The sequence below is a fragment of the Psammomys obesus genome, unplaced genomic scaffold (genome assembly GCF_907164565.1).
Source record: "Psammomys obesus unplaced genomic scaffold, mPsaObe1.curated_primary_1811, whole genome shotgun sequence".
Classification (NCBI taxonomy): Eukaryota; Metazoa; Chordata; class Mammalia; order Rodentia; family Muridae; genus Psammomys; species Psammomys obesus.
This window is the reverse complement of record NW_026592548.1, coordinates 14,914,833-14,934,786: the sequence shown is the minus strand read 5'-3', so window position 1 is coordinate 14,934,786 and position 19,954 is coordinate 14,914,833. Positions and strand designations below refer to the sequence as shown.

General features: G+C 42.7%; 1 protein-coding gene across 2 annotated transcripts in view; it reads left to right on the top strand.

Moving 5' to 3' along the window:
- The window catches only part of Ddah1 (dimethylarginine dimethylaminohydrolase 1), a 131,668-nt gene that overhangs the window by 74,663 nt on the left and 37,051 nt on the right, over window positions 1–19,954 (top strand). For both annotated transcript variants that reach the window (XM_055614362.1, XM_055614363.1), the window contains exon 2: window positions 17,428–17,527. In XM_055614362.1, the coding sequence (XP_055470337.1) occupies window positions 17,428–17,527 (100 nt within the window). The remainder of the gene's footprint in view (window positions 1–17,427; window positions 17,528–19,954) is intronic.

Here is a 19,954-nt window from a genome sequence, read left to right as displayed (position 1 = left end):
CCTAACACCCATTTTTATTTATAACAACAGGCCGACTTCAGGGACAGTTCCTCGAAGCTGTCTGTGTGCATGTTCTGGGCATCAAGCCAAGGGGCTTGTGCATGCAGGGCAGGTGCTCTACCACCCTTCTCCCCTCACCCTCAGAGCCAACCACTCAGTACGGCTACAGTTAGAAATAAAGCCTTACGTACCGACCACAAAGCTATGATCAGTCAAAGGTTTCTTAAGCAAGCTATATATGATTAAGTGTGAGTATCCACAAAACCATTTGCCTTGTTGTAGTCTAGAACCAGATGGCAGCTTCTCAGAATCAATTACTCTGCATTCTACTAATTCTGACTGGAGCCTTTCATAGCCCCTCTACTGAAAGCTTTAATAGGAACTCACAAAGGAAATCCAGTATTAGTAAGAAAAAATTAATAAGCACCAGTATTTTAAAAATTAATTAATTAATTGATTGATTGATTAATAAGCAATCTCAACTTCCAAAACCATCCTGCAGATCATGTTCAGCCCTTGCGGAGTCCAAAGCATCAGCTCACAGCCATTGTGAAGGTTTGTTTCACTTGGTGAAAAACTAACACTAAAATATTTACAGTCACAGAGAATATTCTAATGAAGGGTTTCTTAGTCAAGATCCTTACAGAGCTCAGTGCTTAAAAATCGCTCTTTCACAGCACCCACAAGGCAGCTCACAACAGGCTCTCACTCCAGTTCTAGGGGATCTGACATGCTTTCTGGCCTCTGAGGGTACAGCATGAACATGGCACCTAGACATACATGTAGCTACACATACACATTAATTAAATGATTAAATACTTGTAAAAGAATGTTTCTTCATCAGCACAGCAAGCATTCATTTTTTCATTGCTCAGTTATTGATTTATTGATATACTTTCTATCATAAGACTTTCCAGAAGCAGAATGTTTAATATACTAATCATAGTCTGAATAGTATTGCTTCTATACATGGAAGTATTTTTGCACTAAAATCCTACTAGAAATTCTTTTTAGTACATTGCTTAAAATTTTATGAGGTAACATGGTAAACAGCTCTTCTATGAAATTCTGACAATGATAAGAAGAGTCCAAGTATTTTTCTAATAAACTAAAGTGAAATATTTAGTGGTAACAATTATTTCACTCTGTTGCTTTTGGGTGTTCTTATCTGTTTCATGGCTGAGAATTAAAATATTACTGAATTATGTCAAAATTAATAATTATAGATTGCAGGCATCTGTTTTATCTTGGGCTGCCATAGGGTATAAATAGAATCTGGACCCATTGATCTGGAATGTGTTAGAAAGCTGCCTCTTCTATCGTCTTGCCTACCCAATTGATTCGCTTCATAAACTCCATCTTGCCTCCTGCTCTAAAGATCACAAGACTCATGGTTTCCGAGAAAAGAAAGCTTTGTGTTTCTGTTACGATTGCGCAGCACCTACAAAGCCGAGTTTACAAAAAAGTGTCCGGACAATGGGCAAGCCTGCAGAAACCTGTTTGTAAACTTCAGTACCATCCGTTTATTTGTTTTAAGACCTTTCACCTAGATCAGTGATTCTCAAATTTCTTAATGCTGCAACCCTTTGATACAGTTCCCATGTTGCGGTGACCCCCAATCATACAATTACTTTGTTGCTACTGCATGACTATAATTTTTCTACTGTTATGAATTGTAAAAGTATCTATGTATTCTGATGGTTTCAGGTGACCCTGTGAAAGGGTCTTCAATCCCCCCCAAAGAGGTCGTGACCCACAGGTTGAGAACCACTGATTTAGCTCCTGTCTGCACAATCCTAACAAGCAGGCAGTAAGTAACCCTTCCTGCCATAGGGGGATTTTTCCAAACCTTGCTACCAACAGACACCACTCCCCACAAAGACAATAAATAAGCAATGACTACAAGATTGTCTTGTCTGCCCTCAAACTTAACTATCGAAAGGCTGTATGAGGCAAGTTTCCTGAAACACTTCTAGCATATCACAATCTAATTCCTCCCTGGCTCTTGGTTTTGGGTACAGTTGCATATCATTCACTCAGGTTTTTTGTTTTTTTTTTTCCTTTTCTTTCTAGTCTATTATTTTCGAAGAAGACCAGACCAGCATATTCAGATCTGTTGACATCTCTCCATTTGAATAGATTCAAATTCAACAAGGCCAAAACTGAATTTTTACATCTTTCTGCTTTTACTGTACTATCTAGTTTTATATCAGCTTGACACAAGCTAGAGTCACTGGACAGAAGGGAGCCTCGTTGAGAAATGCCCCCATAGTACTGGGCTGTAAGCAAGCCTGTAGGGTATTTTTTTAATTAGTGATTGATTATGTGTGGTGCCATCCCTGAGCTGATGGCTCTGGGTTCTATAAGAAAGCAGGCTGAACATGCCAGTAAGCAGCACCCTTCCATGGCCTCTGCATCAGCTCCTGCCTCCAGATTCCTGCCCAGCATGAGTTCCTTTCCTGACTTCCCTTGATGACTGACAGCGATGATGAAGTATAACCCTCCTCTCCCCAAGTTGCTTTGGTCTGGCAACAGTGACCCCCACGTAGACACTTTTTTTTCCCAATGCCCTGCCTTTTCCATATGATAAAGCCACACCCTAGTCTACCCCATTGTTCACAGCAAAACCGAAAGTCATCCGATCCCTCTCCTTCCCTCTCCACATCTAATCTACCAACCCCTGTCAACTCCCTGTCAAAACATAAGCCACATTCAGGCGCACTTACTCATTCCCGCTGTTACCACTGTTGTATGGACTTAACCCTGTCATCTCTCACTTAGACCATGGCAGCTGACTCTCCATCAACTTCCTCACTTCCATTTGTGTCTTCCTGTCCACTTCCTACAGGGCATGTTTTCAGAATTATCTTTGTAAAATAACTTATCTCACTCCTCTCCTTCAGACTCTTTAGTGGCTTCCTATACACTTAAAATTCCAGCCCTGTATGCTGGTTTACTGTGGCCTGACCCCTTGCCACACTCCCAGTTTTCTAGAACTGTCAGAAGAAAGTACAAAAGTCTGGGAGCCTTAAATCAACAGAGAATTATTTCCTCACAGGTCTGGAGACTAGAAGTCTAAAATAAAGCTGTCTTTCCAAAGGTCTGCTGGGTTTCTTTTGTTGTCTCCTTTGCTTTCTCTTCCTTCTTCACTTAATATTTATTTCGTTACTCAGCCTCAGGTGTCTGTGCACACACACGTGTGTATGTGTGCCAACCAGAGAACAACTCTGCAGGAATGCGTGTTCTCCCTCCACCATGTGGGTTCTAGAAATTGAGCTCGTGTCACAGGCAGGCTTGGTGGCAGCTGCTCTACCTGCTGAGACAATCTCTCCAGCCCAAGGCTGCTTTCTTCTGAGGCACCTCTCCCACCATCCTTGACAGTCCTCTTCCTTTGTGACTGTGCTCTACGCTCTTCTTGTGGGACACGGGTCACTTGTGGGAGCCCCACTGTAATGGCCTCATTTTAGTACAGCACGCCTGATGGCTATATTTTACACCAATTTCCCTTGTAGAGACGATGTCAAAATAACAGCCACACTCTGAAGTACTGGGCGCTTTCACCATGGGAACTTGGCAGGAACACAGCTGGTCCCTCTCACTTCAGCTTCATACTGCCTACCTTTCTTTGCCTTGAACAAGCTAAGCTTGTTTCCGCCTGAGAGCCTCTGCAGCAGCTCCTGTTGCTCTACTGACTGGCAGCAGGCTTGGCCTTTCTGGTTATTCTGGCTTTGACACAAGTGCCACATTTTCTGAAAGGCTTTCCCTGGCCTCCCATTAATTTTATATTGCGATCCCCTGAATTAAATCTCTGTCCAGCACTTACTATTATCAGATATTTTTCCATTTATTATTTATTTCTTGCCCCCATCTCCTCATCAAAATAGACACAGTGTTCCTTTCTTTTTGATCTTCTTGACCTGATAATAGGACCAAGTATATTTAAAATAATGGGTCAATATTTATGGAATTACTAGGTAACTTAGTGAAATTATTGGAGAAAAGTGGCAGTTTTGTCATTGTTGAAGCCAAAGGAATTATAGCTACTTCTCTCTCATTGGGAAGTATTAAAAAATAGAATGAATCTCCCCACCCCTGACAGGTATAAGGTTGTTTATATATCATGCTGCTCCATGCCTATACCATGCCTAAATAAACTATATATTTTTACCTCGTGCATAAGAGTTTTTATCTCTAGAAATTAGGTCTAACTCAGAGTTTTTCAGCTGTTTGTTAGTACACATGTACAGAGAGTTGGCCAGGCATGATGTTACATTGGCATGATGTTCAAGGAGATAGAGAAATACACAGAAAGAATGGCCACCACGCCCAAGCTAGGAGCAGAAATATATAGGAAGGAGTCTGAGATAGGAGAATTACTGTGAGTTCAAGGCCATACTGGACAGTACAGTGAGTAGTTGTAGGCCGGACTGGGTTACAGTGTGAAATTCAAAAGAAAAAAACAATTGTGTCTATGTGTCATGAAGACAGCACAGTACATAAAGGCACTGACTGTGTAGGCCTGACGACCCGAGTTCAGTCCCTGGAGCCCACATAGTAGAGGGAGAGAAGCAGTATCCAAAAGCTGTCCTCTGACCTGCACACATGCACCACTCCCCCAAAACAAAAACGTAACATTGAAAACTGGGGGGAGGGGGGTGCTCCGTGGTGACTTAGAACCTATAATGTATTAATTGTATCCTGAAATTCAAGATGTTTCCATACTTCAGCTCTGTTTGCTTTTATGTTATAAATGGCAGTGGGCAATGTTTCTGACTTCTCAAAAAACCACGGCATTTTGATGGCTGTATCTGTTGCTTATTTTGGATGGCATGCGCAGCAAACTTTTATGGTTCTCAGCTTTCTGGAAAATTAGCTTAAAATTGTAGACAGTTGTCATGTTCCTGATTTTTAACATGCTGAATTTTGCAGGCCTTTTGGCAGCTGACACTTATTTTCGTTTGGCCTCTGGTGATAGAGCACAATTTTATTTGTCCTTCTCAGGCAAAATGTCAGTGGCTCTTAGTTGCTCAGTACATGCATTGTGGCATGATTGTCAACATGGACCAAGAACCCTTGAATGCAAATGTTTTATGTCACGAGAGCTGTCCAGACTGATGGAGTTCTCTTTGCTTTTCAAGGGCGAGGCTGATTGTCACTTTGAGCCTTCTTCCCGGAGACGGTCTCAGCATGACATCTTTATGGAAAGGCTTTGGTGTCTCTAGAACGTTGTCATTGTTTCTCCTTCCAGTGAAGGAGTATCTTCTGTTTTCTCAAAGTGGTTTTGTTACCTCTGTGTGCTCTAGGCCCAGTGGTTTTCCTTCTGCATTTCTGTCTACCCTTCCTTGATGCCTCATGTCCTACAGATGTGTGCTCTGATGCACAGGTGAGTGCTAGACTCTCAGCTGGAAATTCTGACTTTCGGAATTGTAACAGTTACGTCCCATCTACAGAACTGAGAGAAAGAAATCCTTCCTGTGGCTTGTTTAGTTTTCTATAAGCAGGTCGGTCTTAACTCTGGAGAGATGTTAGAAGTATCATTTGATCAGTGATCTTATCAGCCACTAGAACAGACATTGCCAGTTCAAATCACATCTTACATAGTGTATAGTCTGTGTGACTGTGTAAGAAAGAAAAACTTCTCCCATTAACAATTGATTCTGTTCCCAGAGTTAGTATCCGTTCCTTAGGTGGTGGTCTGTTACGAACTCTTTGGATATTGCTTATCAATATTTATCATACAAGTGAATGAGTCTTTTGCTTTTAGCTACAGCTAATTGAAAATGCAAATCAAATTGCTTAGGTAATAAAAGTTCTCATATATCAAGAACTGCAGATTCCAAGACTGGTAGATTCAGCCCTTCAACAATGTCAGGGGCCAAAGAGTCTTTCCATCTCTCTATCCAGTTGCAGCTTGGTGACTGCACCAATTCTAGGCACAACATCCATATTCATAGCATCCAAAGGAAGATGAGGGGGTTGTTTCTTCCTATGGCTGTGGGAACAGCACAACAGTTTTCCTGTTACTGGTCAAAACTGGGTCACCTGGAAAAAGAGCTGGAGCTGACGTAATTGACCTAGACTGGGAAGTGCTTGGAGGGACACATGCAGTGTCAAAACACTTTAATCAGAAGTTGGCTCTCAGAAAACAAGCTTAAATTTCACATGTAATTGATAATGGAGCATCTGGGATAATAAAGTCACAAAAGAGTTCAAGTTGTAATCGTTTGATGGATAGGTTCTTAGTTCTGATAGGTATAGATTCTAAGTTAAAGAGACAGGATAATAACAAAGAAGCCCTGTCCTGTGTCACAGGACAAAGGCACCATTCCCTCAGGAGAGCACACAGCAGGACCCTCCATGAGAGAAGGAACTTGGCTTTATTACTGCAGAACTCCAAGGGAAAGAACCTCCATGGTATCCAGGATTGCAATCTGAGGGAGGACTGAGCAGAAAAGATTATGTGATCCTGGGTAGCAGAGTATGGGCATGGAGCTACGTAAATGCTTCATTCTTGGGAAGATCGGGCCTGAGAAATGGGTAAGGAATGAACCCAACATTAGTGAAATCGACATGATGTGTAGATATATGAAAATACACAGAGGTTGACAAGCAAGAGGACTCATTTATCTTTTCATAGAACATCTATCAGCCAGTGACTCATCAGCATAAAGGAACTGTGATGGGCGCGACTCCAAAAATAAAATGTAATTATCAGTTAATGTTAGGTCGACACCCACCTTCTTTTCTATCTAGTTTGTGCAGCAGAGATCTGCTCATCTCTGAGGACACCCATTCCACTGGAATTTTAAAATTCACTTTGGCTTTACTCCCATCTTTCCTCCATCCGTATATCCAGCCTCTTGCTGCTGATTGAATTTGCTTAAACACCAGAGTACTTGACTCATGGATAACCATCTGGAGTGTTTTCAGTAAACTCGATGGGAGGAAAATACAATCACACATTTGCAATTGCCAAAAACAGCTTTGAGAGTATGACTCTTAGAATCTAGAACAGGAAATGACCTCATCTTAACCTCTGCCCCCTCATATTACAAATACAGGTACAGAGATGCTGAATATCCTGCTTAATTTTTAGTGCTTGTCACTAGAAATAAAATCAGTAAGTTTAGAAATTCAAGAGCTCAGTGGAGGAAAGGTGCAACAGATATTTAAGTCTGTGGGAAATGTTTTAAAACATCTTGTTCATGTAATGGTTATTTTTATAAAGATTCGGTAAAAGGAAAAATGAACTATTGAAGCATGAGTTGTAAATATTGGCCATTCTGTAAATATGTGGAATTCCCAGAATAATCAGAAGATTAAATGGCATTTATTTAAGCCCATCTGATAACTTGAATTAGTCAGTGATTAAACATAGACCATTTTTCTAATACAATAACACTTTTGTTAATTTATTAAAAACTCGGGTGAGCTGTTTAGAGTCTGGGGATCATAAAAGAAACCCCTTTTGTTTCTAAATCTAGGTAGGCTACAAGCAGAGCTACTAACTAGTGCAAATGTTTTAATTTTTTAACTTAAATGTCACTTCCTCAAAGAGCTCTTGTCTAAATAATGTACTTGCCTTGCTTCTCAAACATGGAGTGTCCCATACATGACACTAACATAACAAACAAGTCTATATGATTTGTGTGGTTTGATTTTTGTAAACAAAAGACACCATATTGTAATATATGTTTATAAGTATGTGTATGTATGCCTGAGATGGGGGTCATATATACTTCTATTAAATTAAAATTATTAATTTTTGACAACTTTATACATGCACATAGTGCAGTTTGCTCATTTCTGCACCATTACCCTCTCTCATCACTCTCCCGTACCCACTGAACTAACTCTTCCCACCAGGTTGTCCTCCTATTTTCATGTCTCTTTGTTTGTTGGCCAGTTTGTGACTCACTGGACTTAATTAGGGTGGCTTACATGAGCTTACCACCATGTGCAACTTGAAGACTGTCTACAGCACTGAAGAAAATGGCCATCTCCCCCTCAGCAACCAGTAACTGCTAATAGCTCTATTAAGGGGTAGGAACTGATGAGCCCCTCTCCTCCCTCCCTCCCCCATCTGTGCTGGAATGCTGAGGGGCCAAGTCTTGTGCAGGTTACCACACAACTGCTGTGCCTTTGTGAGGGCAACCGGAGTCAGCTTATCACAACACTCTTCCCATCCCTCAGCTCTGACACTTTGTGTTCCCTGAACCTTGGAGGGGGTGACATACCTATTTTCTATGGCCACTAACCATAATCTATGATGATGTCTAGTTCTCCATAAACATTCATTAGTTACTGAACTAAATGAGTGAAAATAGATTGGGGGGATCCAAAGTACACTTTTAGACACACACTTTTGTTATTTCCATTTCTTTGGGCATTTGTTGTTAGGCATTTTTTAATTTGACTGAATTTCAGTGAGTTATAGATTAAGAAAATTTGTGTGTCTAGGTCCCCTGTGTAAGAAATTGGTATCGGCTCAAGACTTCCAGGACCATGGAGATTTATTTGCCCCAGAGGGACAAAGGGCAGGGAATAAGAGACAAGGACTGGTGACAGAGGGTGAGAGAGAAGGGGAAGAGAAAGGAAGAGCAAGGAAAGGGTGTTTATCTTGGAGGGACAAAGGGTAGAGATAAGCCAGGCCTGGCACATGGGCGAATGGCAGTGTATAAAGGTAAAAGGGGAAGCCCCGAGTTAGGGTGAGGTGTAAATTAACTTTAAACACCTAGGTGTATTAATTAGGCTAGCCAAAGGGGCTTTTGATTGCTGGACTTCAATACATTGATAGCTGAACCTTGGTAGTCAGCCTCAGGAGGAGAAAGTGGCCAAATAAGGGGGTAGATCAGGAACGTAATCTAAAGGTTGTTAGGAAGGCAGAGGTTGTTAGAAGGACACGGGCTGCCAGGGCCATGCCTATGCTCAAGCTGGCCAGAGTCCCTTCACCCTGAGCATTAAAATGACTTTCTTAAGAATTTATTAGAAACATCTTACAAATGGTGCACCATATTCTAAGGGAACAATGTGGAAATAGTCATGATTTTCTTTTTGAAGTTCTAACAAAGAACTTTCCAAATACAGGCTTAGCTAAAACCTATTTAAACTCAGAGTTCCCTGTATTCCTTTTCTATTGCCGCATAGTAAATTACCTAAACACAGGGCATATCTGTCTATCACCTCAGTTTTTGCAGGTCACGGGCCTGGGCATGATGTATCTGGCTTTTTTGTTCAAGGTCACACAAGGCCACAGTTAAGGTGTTTTCAGGACTACATTCTTTCTGATCAAGAGATTTGATCCTTGATCAGAAAGATCTGTCAGCAGCAGTTCCATGTAATGGTCAGACTGACAACCTGATTTGGATGGTTGGTTTTGGTTGTTTTCGTTTTTCTTTTTTGCTTTTGTGGGCTATTAGCTAGCGACTGTTTTCTCTTCTTAGAGACTACCTCAGAACCCTCTTCTACAGGCACTCTTATCATGGCTGTGACGGTCTATCTGGTCAACCTTGGGAAACAAGCCTCTGAGCCTGTGTAGGACTTTCTAGATTGGGTTAATTACGTGGGAAGATCTACCCTAAATGTGGGCCACACCATCCTTTGTGCTAGGGTTCTAGAATGAATGGACTTTGAGGCAAAACAAATCCTTCCTTCTTAAGTTGCCTCGGTCAGGGATTTTCTCCCAGCAATGGTACAGTAACTAAAAATAGCCTCTTGCTTTTTTTAGAAGCAAGCATCACAACATTTTCCTGACTTGTCTCTAATCACGAAAAGCTCTTTGAAGAGCCCCAGACTAGGTCAGGGCCACTCAGGCTAATCTCTGTCTTGTTTAGTTTAAGTTAACTGTTTGGTCACCTAAATTACATCCTCAAAATATCTTCCCTTGTTCTGAACAGCATAAACTGGTCAGGAGAGTGGTAGGCCTGTCCCATAGATTAGTCTTTTCTACTCTCAGAGGAAAAGTTTTCACAGGATAGTTAAAGATATAAGAAGCAGCAGTTTTAGAATTCTTCCTGCCTCTTTCCCAATGTGGCAAAGACCCTTCTCATCTTTGGAAGCTTATACTGTTTTCAGAGATGTTTAAAGCGTCTCAATTTTTTGTTTTTTGGAGTATATCTGTGTATTTATTTTCTTTTGTAACTTCATTGTATTTAAAATACATTGTTGATCACTTAAAAAATTCTTACACAAGTAACTACTCATAGTTTAATAACTGAACGAGTAGCTACCCCAGACATACTAGGTTCAGTTGGTGCAGTGCTTAACAAAGCAAAATTCAAAGTTCAGGATCTTTAGAAACCCACCTCAGGTTTTGACCACTGTCATTTGGCCTTCAGAATGTCTGAGTCCACATTCTTATTCAAATAAACAATAGTAAAGACAACTCATTTCTGAGTGTGCTTAGGGCCTCACCAGCCCCGGCACTTTGGTTTCTGTGTGGCTTCATAGAAATAGCTGCCTTGGTTACTTCTTGTTAGTGACACAAGCTTCAGAGCACCCTAGACGTTTCTGTCTGAGCTCTCTTGTTTACCTCATGTGTGACTTCATCGCGCTGCCTACCCCACTTGGTTTCCTCACCAGAGAAACAGGAACGATGCTAGGACATGCCGTATCAGATTGTAAGCCCCTTCTGAATCAAGTATACGCTCTCGGTAGGGTGCCAGGCATATAGGAAGATGATATATGTTTGCAATCATCATTACTAATTTCCTCCTTAAAGCAGGAGATTGAAGAGGATTCCGGTGTGGCTTCAATTAGGAATGAAGTATGATTTTTGTATTAAACTGCTCTTTGATCTTTTTTTTTTTTAATACTTTTGGTTAGTTTTAGTAATTTAATGAACACATGTGGAAAATCTAAGAAATCAACCGCTGAACAACCCAAGGCATCCCAAGCCTGAAGGGTGGTGGTTAATATGTGGATTGTCCTCAGTCAATGTTTCCTGGTGTGGTTTGTACATTCCTCTCGTATTACTTAATGCTCTCAATCACTCTGTAACCTGACATCCTATAACTCAAATATACAGAAACTCCCATTTACTGCTGGTATGCAGACCATCGCAGAATCTAAAGAACCCTCGACATATGGCCTCATAATACCAAATTATCTTAAATGTACAGAATTCAAGGGATTCTCTGTTCAGATGTTAACACCGGCTATGCTGATATGAGGACATCAGCCTTACAGTGCAGTGAAAGGGCAATGGATATGGACTCACAAGATTTGACGCAGATGTCAGTCAATCTTCCTTAGCCTCGGTTTACTCATGCAAACTAGGTATCCTAATGCCTACCCATACCCCCTTTTAGAATAATTGCAAACATCACAAAATAATCCCATTTTATTATCACTGTATAATCACAAGTTGTATCTATCGCACTAAATTTCAAGTTTCGGGGCATGGGCTCTGAAAATAAAAAGCACTCCGTAGTCTGATAAAAGTAAGTTGGTGTCTGCTCAGTGTTCGCTGGTATCCGTTCCAAGACGGATTACATGAGAAAGTGTATAGGAAACCATGACAACAGACAAAAAGCACTGACGTAAAAGTAGCCAAATGTACTAGGCCAAGTAGCCACAAATGTGCTGATTATCAAAGAATATTAAAGTAGCATAAAGAAATGACAATGTGGCTTCTCAAATGTTGCCATGGATGACATGGTGTGGCTTTGATGCGTCAGCAGGTTCCCAGCCAACTGTGCCCTGACACACGAAAGGGAAAGGCATGACATAAGCGCCTCTAGAAGCTTCCTCAGCATCGCCCTCATGTCGCACTTCACAGCCAAAGACACAACAAAAATCAGCAGCAAGAGAGGGAAGCAAGCCGTTTCACCACCTGAGAAGCAAGGCCACTGCCGCTGGCCTCTTTGGCTAGGGTGACGGCATCACGTTAAAAGCTCTCTAACACGAGTCGCGCAAAGACTTGGAAAGTTAGGTGGGTGTTGAAGACAGCGGTGTTACCAAGCTTTCCTCTGCATAACAAACACTTGCAATGACCAGCTTGTAAAGAGAAAAGTTCCTTCTGGGTCACAGTTTCTGAGGCTATGATCCAGGTCTTGCTTGGAGCCTTCACCCGGGCAGCAAGGCATGGTAGTTTTGGTTCATCAGACATCTCACCCCACTCCACGGCTGGGAGGTGAGAGGGAAGAGGGTCGGACTGAGGTCCCCATGTCTCGGCCAAGGGTGCACACCCCCCAGAGTGGCCGGAGCCCACTAAGCCCACTGTCATGAGCCGTCCACTCCCTTCCAGTAGAACCACCATCTGGGAACCATGGGCTTTCGCAGGGCATTCTGGATCCAAAGGATAGCAAACGAGTGAGGTTGCTGGTGACAGCCCAGGACAGAACCAAGGGTAGGGTAGACATGCCGGCGATAGCCAGCTCAGCTCGACTGCAGTCACGCCATCTGGCAGTCCCTCAGACAGAAGCGGCTGAAAGAGAGGGTGGCTCTGCAGACAGGCTGATGCGTGTTCTGTATGAAACTACGGCTCAGAAGTATCTGTCCATAAGGCCCCTCGAGCTCCTGTTCATAACATCCAGAGCCAAGAAGTGAAGCCTTCTAAATGGTTTTGCTGAGAATGCCCACTAGACACCCACCAACTGTGGAGGGGGTCTGCTGGAAAACACTGGTGCTGAATAAAACCCAGGCCGTCAATCGCAGTACTATGGTGAGCTATTCTGATGCAGCCTTCCAGGACAATGCCACGAGGCTTTATGTTTAATTTGTTTTTACTTCATATTAGGGAACATTTTTTTGGTTTGACTTTGTTTATATTAAAGGGAAGAAAAGGAGAGTTGCTGTTAAAAGACTTTGTATAGTGATGAAAGTCTGCATTTGCATCTTTTCTTTCCTTTTGAAACGTAGTCAGAATTGAAACTATAATACGTTATTTTAGAGTAAAATAATAATACCACAGACTGTGGGTTTTGAGCTCAGTGTGCCAGGCAGTGAGCTAGGTGCTTCCAACACCCCTTTACAGATCAGGAAACCACAATTTGTATTACTCCTTCACAGCAGTATCCAAATGCGAGGTGCTGTCCATGAGGGCTCCAGAGGCTTGAAGGGACAAACTAAGATGGTAATGTCAACATGGCAGGACAAAGGAAGAGACAGAACAAAAGCCATAGAAGAAGGAGGGAGAGGGAGATGAGAAAGATAAGAAAGGAAGCCAGGCACTGAGAAAGAAAAGGAACCGAAGAGGGTACAGTGGCCAGGTGCTCATTACTTTCAGGCTTTGTCATCATGCCTGATGCCCTTTTGTGGGATTGTGTGGTGAGTAGCGTTCACTGTCCTTGACACAATCTGGAATCATGGAGGTGACAAGCTTGGGGTGTGGGTGTATGTGCTGTGAGGGATTGGCTGACCAGGCCAGCTGACCTGGGAAGACTCACACTGAAAGTGGGCAGCGCCATTCCCTGGACCTGGATCCAAAGCTGCATCAAAGTAGGAGGTTAACAACACCAGCATGGTCAGTGTCCTGCCTCCTTCAGGCTGAGCTGGAGCCTCCAACTGTGAGCCGGAATAAGCCCTTTCTCTCTTTCAAGCTGCTTTTCATCACAGCAGCAGGAGCTTGTTGCCTTGGGTTGTTTTTGTGGATGGTGGTTTGTTGGTTGGTTGGTTGGTTGGTTGGTTGGTTGGTTGGTTGGTTGGTTGGTTGGTTGGTTGGTGTGTGTTAGGGAAATCGCTCTGTGTAACCCTCGCTGGCCTAGAGCTTCACAGGTAGCTTAGACTGACCTCAAACCCGCTATCCTCCTGTCCCATCATCCTGTGTCTGCCTCTAGAGTGATGGGATTAAAGACAGGATGCACAGCGCCTAGCCTGCAGTGCTTGTTCTGCGAGGCGTAAGATATTCCCACCTCTCTCGGTGCCGTACCTGTCAAAGGTTGGTTCAAAGGACAGAGTATAGGAAGCGTGCCTCAACACAACAGTTTCCCGGAGCTGGGAGGAAGTAAAATGGGCAAGATTTTAACACGAATGTGCTCTCGCTCTGAGCTGGCTTGTTGGAAAGACTGCGATTTCATTTTGTGGGAACCCAGATGGAATCTGTCGCACAGTCGTAAAACATGGAGATTTGTCTAAATGTAAGAAAGAGCAACAGCTTTTTTTTTTTGCTTGTGGGTCAGATTCGCAGCCTGTCACCATGTGAACACAGGCTGGTAGTTCACCAAGATAACAAAAGTTGTATCTGATGTTTATTGTGCAATTACAGTTCTGTGTGTTATAAACTTTACGTGAGTTTAGTGGTCAGAGAAAGCTTAAGAAGTCGTTGGTAGTATAAATAAATACCCACTTTAAAGATGAGCACACTGAGGCTCAGAATACCCATAAACCTAGGCAAGAGAGGCGGCTTAAAACTCAAAGCACTTGTCAGTCTTCAGAATAGAGTTGGATCAGAAGCTAAGGTTTCTCTGGTTTCTCCTTTTAATTTCTGATCTTATGTGCTGGCAGAGGGTGTTCAGTAGAATCAGTGCTGTTTGTTCTGATGGCTTCCCTGAGCAATTTGGAGTTCCGCTCCTGTGAGAACACTCTGCGAAAGGTAGAGTGCTGGTTGCTTCTGCTTTTTTTCCCCTTCCTGAACGTAAATTAAATCAACATTAGCCACGTCTGTGTAACCGTGCAACAAGCAGATTGTTGAAGGTTCATGGTTGGATCTGTTCCTATAAAAGTTCCCCCTCTGTCAGTACACTTCATGTTCTAACAGCCCAGGCAGCTGGCTTGCTCCAGGCTGCTGTGTCAGGGACGTGCTGGGCCTATTGTAGGAGACTTCGTGCTTCCCTGGAAATCTGTACCGGGAGAATTCAGTTCTCAGTGGACAGCCAGTAGCATCCAGCTCTCTCGGGACAGCCTGCAGGGCTCAGTTCTTCTGTTTTGTTAGACACCCCCCCCCCTGGAGTTAGCACCCCCAGCTTGATGCTACACAGCCCTATACCTCTCAAAACTGTCTATTTCATGTTTAAAGTTCTTTAAACTCGTATGCATGCATTTGGCCCTGAAAGTAATTCAGCACCATCTTCATGTATGATGTAAACCTGTCCAAACGACTGGTGATAAAACAGCAACAGAATACTTTTTAGAAGGCGCTTGCACAAAATCCAGGTTTAATATAATGCCAGTATACCTGGTTTCGTGTTTAAGAAACCACAATATTTAATCTCTAAAATCATTTTCTCTTTAGCATTATTTTATCATTAATGTCCAGCAGTTCCTTAACCCTATGTATGCACTTAGTGTTTCCGGGGGAAAAATAATAATGTCTTATTACATGATCCTGACCCATCGCTTTTCAAAACCAGGAGAAAATAAACCCTCAAATTTGAAACACACCAGACTTGGAAGTTGGAAGGAAGTGTTTCAGAGACCAGTGGAAAGTGACAGCGCCTTCCTTGTTTCTGTCTTTAACTCTCAAGAACTTGAACAAAGTTCTTGAGATGCTGGGCCGTCACAGAAGCTTTCTCAGCGGAATCCGTGTTGCTGCCAAATTCCCAGTTATTGAAATGTTAACTTCTGCCAGAAGCAGGAGTGTCGGCGATGGAAACCCGGAAACCGAGCTCGGTTCTCATGCCCTCTGTAGTTACACTCAGTGAATTTTCCACAGACGCTAATGCTGACAACAGGAGCAAACTGAGTGTATGTGTGTATGTGCAGCTGTGTTGGTGTGCGGATGAGTGTGTGTGTGCACTTGGGTTCAGAGGCTCATGATTCGTGGTAAATGTTTGGCTCCTGTTTGTTTGACATGACGGTTCCCCTTCCTGGTGAAAGCAGTCACTGGATGTATTTACTATATAAAGACAATTTTATCCATGGAAATCGTTTTTATTGTTCTGAGTCACTCTGGTGTGTGGAAATGTAACATGAGTTCCCGGACAAGGATGAGGTGATGTGTTTATTTTCCTTTATCCCCTCTGTAATGTTTTTGAATGCATGAATGTCAGTATTGTCAAAGTATTTCCACATTTTTATTAGTTGAGAAGCAACTCCTCTAGTGATGTCTATTCAGAGACAACCTACCCTGTGTATTCAGCATTTTGGCAGGAATGCCTGTTCTTCCCAGTGTGCTGTGACCTCTTGTCTTTCTCATATCCCTGTTCACCTCTTCTTAATAGATGATTACTATTTTAAAGGTTGCACAGACCTTTAAATAAATATATTTATGCATATATAAGATAAATATAAAAAATATAAAAATTGCTTTTTCTGAGCTGCTGGAGGGATGTAAATTAAGTTATAAGCTTACAGAGGGCACACACCTATAACCCCAATACTATGAGGGTCACTAGTTCTCTGGGTTACCAGCCTGGGTTACCTAGTGACATGCTGTCTCAAAATAGAATAATTTTTAAAATTAGAAATAAAGTAAGCCCAAACAGTAATTCTAATTACTCTTTTTCTAATTCAGCCCAGAGTGTCTCCACGATGGATGAGGCCAGAGCCAGGGAGTCCCTGAACTGCATTTTCCGATAGTTTGATGACAGTGACTGTGCTTGTTAATAACGTCTAGGGAACTAAGTTTGAAAACATGCATGAATATAAATTTTAACAACAGGATAGCTGAGAAGCCTTGGGTGCATGGCATTTTAGAAAATATTTCAAAGAAACTAATGACTGTCTTCCATCTAGACTGAAATACCGAGTTGCCGTCACTTTTCCGTTAGTACTATCAGTGTTCGTGATTTTGACCGTCTCACCTGGGCTCAAAATTAATTCCTGCACTTTCTTGCAAGGACAAAAGAACTGGGTGAGAGCCCTAACTACTTAACCTTCTCAGGCAAGAAAATGGCTAATCTTACGCCACAAGACTGGTTCTCACCCTGAGGGTCATGACCCTTTTACGAGAGTCACATATCAGATATCCTGCCTCTCATATTTTTTTACATTATGATTCATAACAATAGCAAAATTACACTTATGAAGTAGCAACAAAAATACTTTTATGGCTGTGGGTCACCACAACGTGAAGAACTTTATTAAAGTTCCTAGGTTGCAGCATCGCAAAGGTTGAGAACCACCGCTCTACAGGAAAAGTAAATAGATTTTGTTTAACGTTGAGGCAATGTATCATTCTGTGAACCAGGCTAGCTTTAAACTCTCAGCAGCACTCACCTCCCCAGCCCTGCCTCAGAGAGCCTCCAAAATCCGGGGATTACAGGCTTGAGCCACCACACCCAAATCCTTAAACACGTGCTTCCTAGCGAATAATTTCTCCTCTTAGAAGTGATCCTGACTGACCCTGCCATCTGCTGTATAGCTGTACTACACACAGTCCCATATCTACACAAACGAGTGTAACTGTGTGCGTGTGGGGGTCTGAGCACGGCTGCGGGCGGCTGTGTACCACCAGGAATGTGGTTTCGTGCTGACAAGTTACGGAGAGTTGGTTCTTCACATCAGGGAGTGGTTGGCATTAACGCGAAATTGTTTTGTTTTCACCAGGTTGACATGATGAAAGAGGCTCTGGAGAAGCTTCAGCTCAACATAGTAGAGATGAAAGATGAGAATGCAACCTTAGATGGCGGAGACGTGTTGTTCACAGGTACGCGCTCGCTGGTCTTCTGCTCTAATACCTGTTCACGCTTGCTTCCTCAGCGTGTTTCTTTAATCGTCAAATTATGAACACTAAGCACAGGGATCTAAAAGCATACAGATAGTCACAGTGAGGGAGGAAGACGGGCCTGCCACACGGGGATAACCACAGTAGTGTTTAGATGCGCTTCACGCTTCCTTGCACAGCAGCTCTTTTCTACCAGAACATTTGTGTGCAGAACTGTTATTCTTTACAGGAATATTATGGACATGTAGCATGTTTGTCTATAATTGGGTTTATGTGTTGCATTGTATTTCCATTGTGTAACCATATACTGGGTTTGTGCTAAAAGGTTCTTAATTCAAAATTAGCGTCATTTACAAATAATTTCTTTCCAGATGGCAAGATGAATTCAACTAAACTTCTATGCAAATTGACTTGACTTTATGCCAGCATAACTCATTGAAATACAAATGTTAATATTATTGTTGGTCTAACCAGAATCCTTATAAGGTGGCTACTACAGAAACAATAATTATAGCATTTAACCTTTCCACTTCTTTATGATGATGGATTATTACGTAAAATCTCCATCTTCAAACTCATCTGGTTATACTCAAGGGCATGATAATTACTGGAATTTTTAATTTATAGTGAGATTTTGCTTGCCCCTAGGGTGTCAAAGAATTTAACCAGTATAGTCCACAGGCAGACGCGGCCCCTGGAGAAGCAGAGGAAGAAGCCTCATGTGACCTGCTAAGACTACCAGGCTTCCTGGGAATAAGTCTGAGTCTAGCTGGTGCCACCACTGTTATCTAGAAAATGCCTTGATTTAGTAATGTTCAGATTGAATGAATGTTCCTGGAGAAAGAGGAGTGGGAGGAGGAAGAGGAGGCAGCTTTACTCTGACGTTTTAGTGTCTTCTTCCATGCCTGTGGCTGGAGCCATTGCCATATTCGAACCATGGCTTTGGTGAATAGTGTCCAATGATGCTGTTTGCTGTGCAGCCCAGCCGAGGTTGTCTGACACAGGCTAGGGAGTTTGGCTGTGTCTCTGGAGTTTGGGCTGCGTGTACCTTGAGCCCACCGGACATTGATTGAGAGGTGTCAAGAGAACTGATGATATATTCATAGCTCTGGTTGTGCCCGGAAACATCTCAGCTATTGTGTGAATCTCCACAGTAGAATCCTCTCAGAAGAGTCTTCAGGCCTCTCACAGATAGTACTTTCTTTTGACAGACCAGAGCAGCAGTCTGTTTCCTTTAAAAAAAAAAAGGGGGGGGGCCTTCTGTGGAAAACTAGATGTGTAAATCACACTTCCCTACAATGCAGCACTTTTTATTTACCAGAATATATGTGAGCAGTAATGTAATTTATGGTGAACAGGTTCGAATGTCCTTCAAAACACCACATAAACAAGGTGGTATGTTTACAGTGAGTTAACGACCTGAACAGCTCACACAGGCTAACACTCCCCCCCAGTGCGGGCCACACCATGTATCAGGTCTCTCTTCCTCTGGTCAACATTCTCTCCACAGCAGGCCAAGCCTGATGCCTTTGCCTCACTGCACATGGGGTCTTAGCCCGGATGCTGTGTGAGCCTTTTTAAGACCTCATCCAGTAAGTGAATACCTTAAGATTTCTTTTATTCAAAACTGAGGTAAAGGACTGGGGGATGACTCGGTGGGTGAGGCATTTGCTACTCGAGGATGAGGATCTGAGCTCTTATCTCCAGAACCCACATTAGACAGGAAAAGAACCACGTATCTGTAGTCCCAGGGTATCCACAGTGAGATGGAGAATGGAGACAGGAGAATTTAGAAGCTTGGGGCTGCTGGCCGGGCTTGCACAGCCATGACCAAGAGACAGACCCCGCCTTATACAAGGTGGCTAGATAGTCCAAGGACCAACACGCAAGGCTGTCCTCTGACCTCCACCCTTGCACCCCCATTCTCTCCCCCATCCTCTGATCTCCACCCTTGCACCCCTATTCTCTCCCCCATCCCTCCCTCCATCTCTTCTTTGATTAAACATAAAATTTGCCGCTTTTCCCATTCGTAAGTGTAAAATTCACGAACCGTAAGTTATGTTCCTACTGTATGCTAGTCTGTCCCTCGGTTTTTTCAATGAGGCAGACAGAGCTGGGTAAGTAGCAGAATCTGAGGCGCTTTCTCGTGCTCTCTGCCCCTTCTTTCCATGAGTCAAGGCTTCATTAATAATTTATCAGGAAATGGACAGAAGGAGAGCTACTTTCCAATCCCGCTTCCTGCTGGGAAATCTGTCAGTCATGCAAGCAGCGACTGGCAAAAAGTTGTTTCCATCCCATTTCCCTCGCATAGATAACATCAATTTACCCTTTTATTTATTTATTTTGTGAAATATAGACTTCATATAACTGAGTCATAAAGGTGTGCATGCTGTTTAAAGACTAGTAATG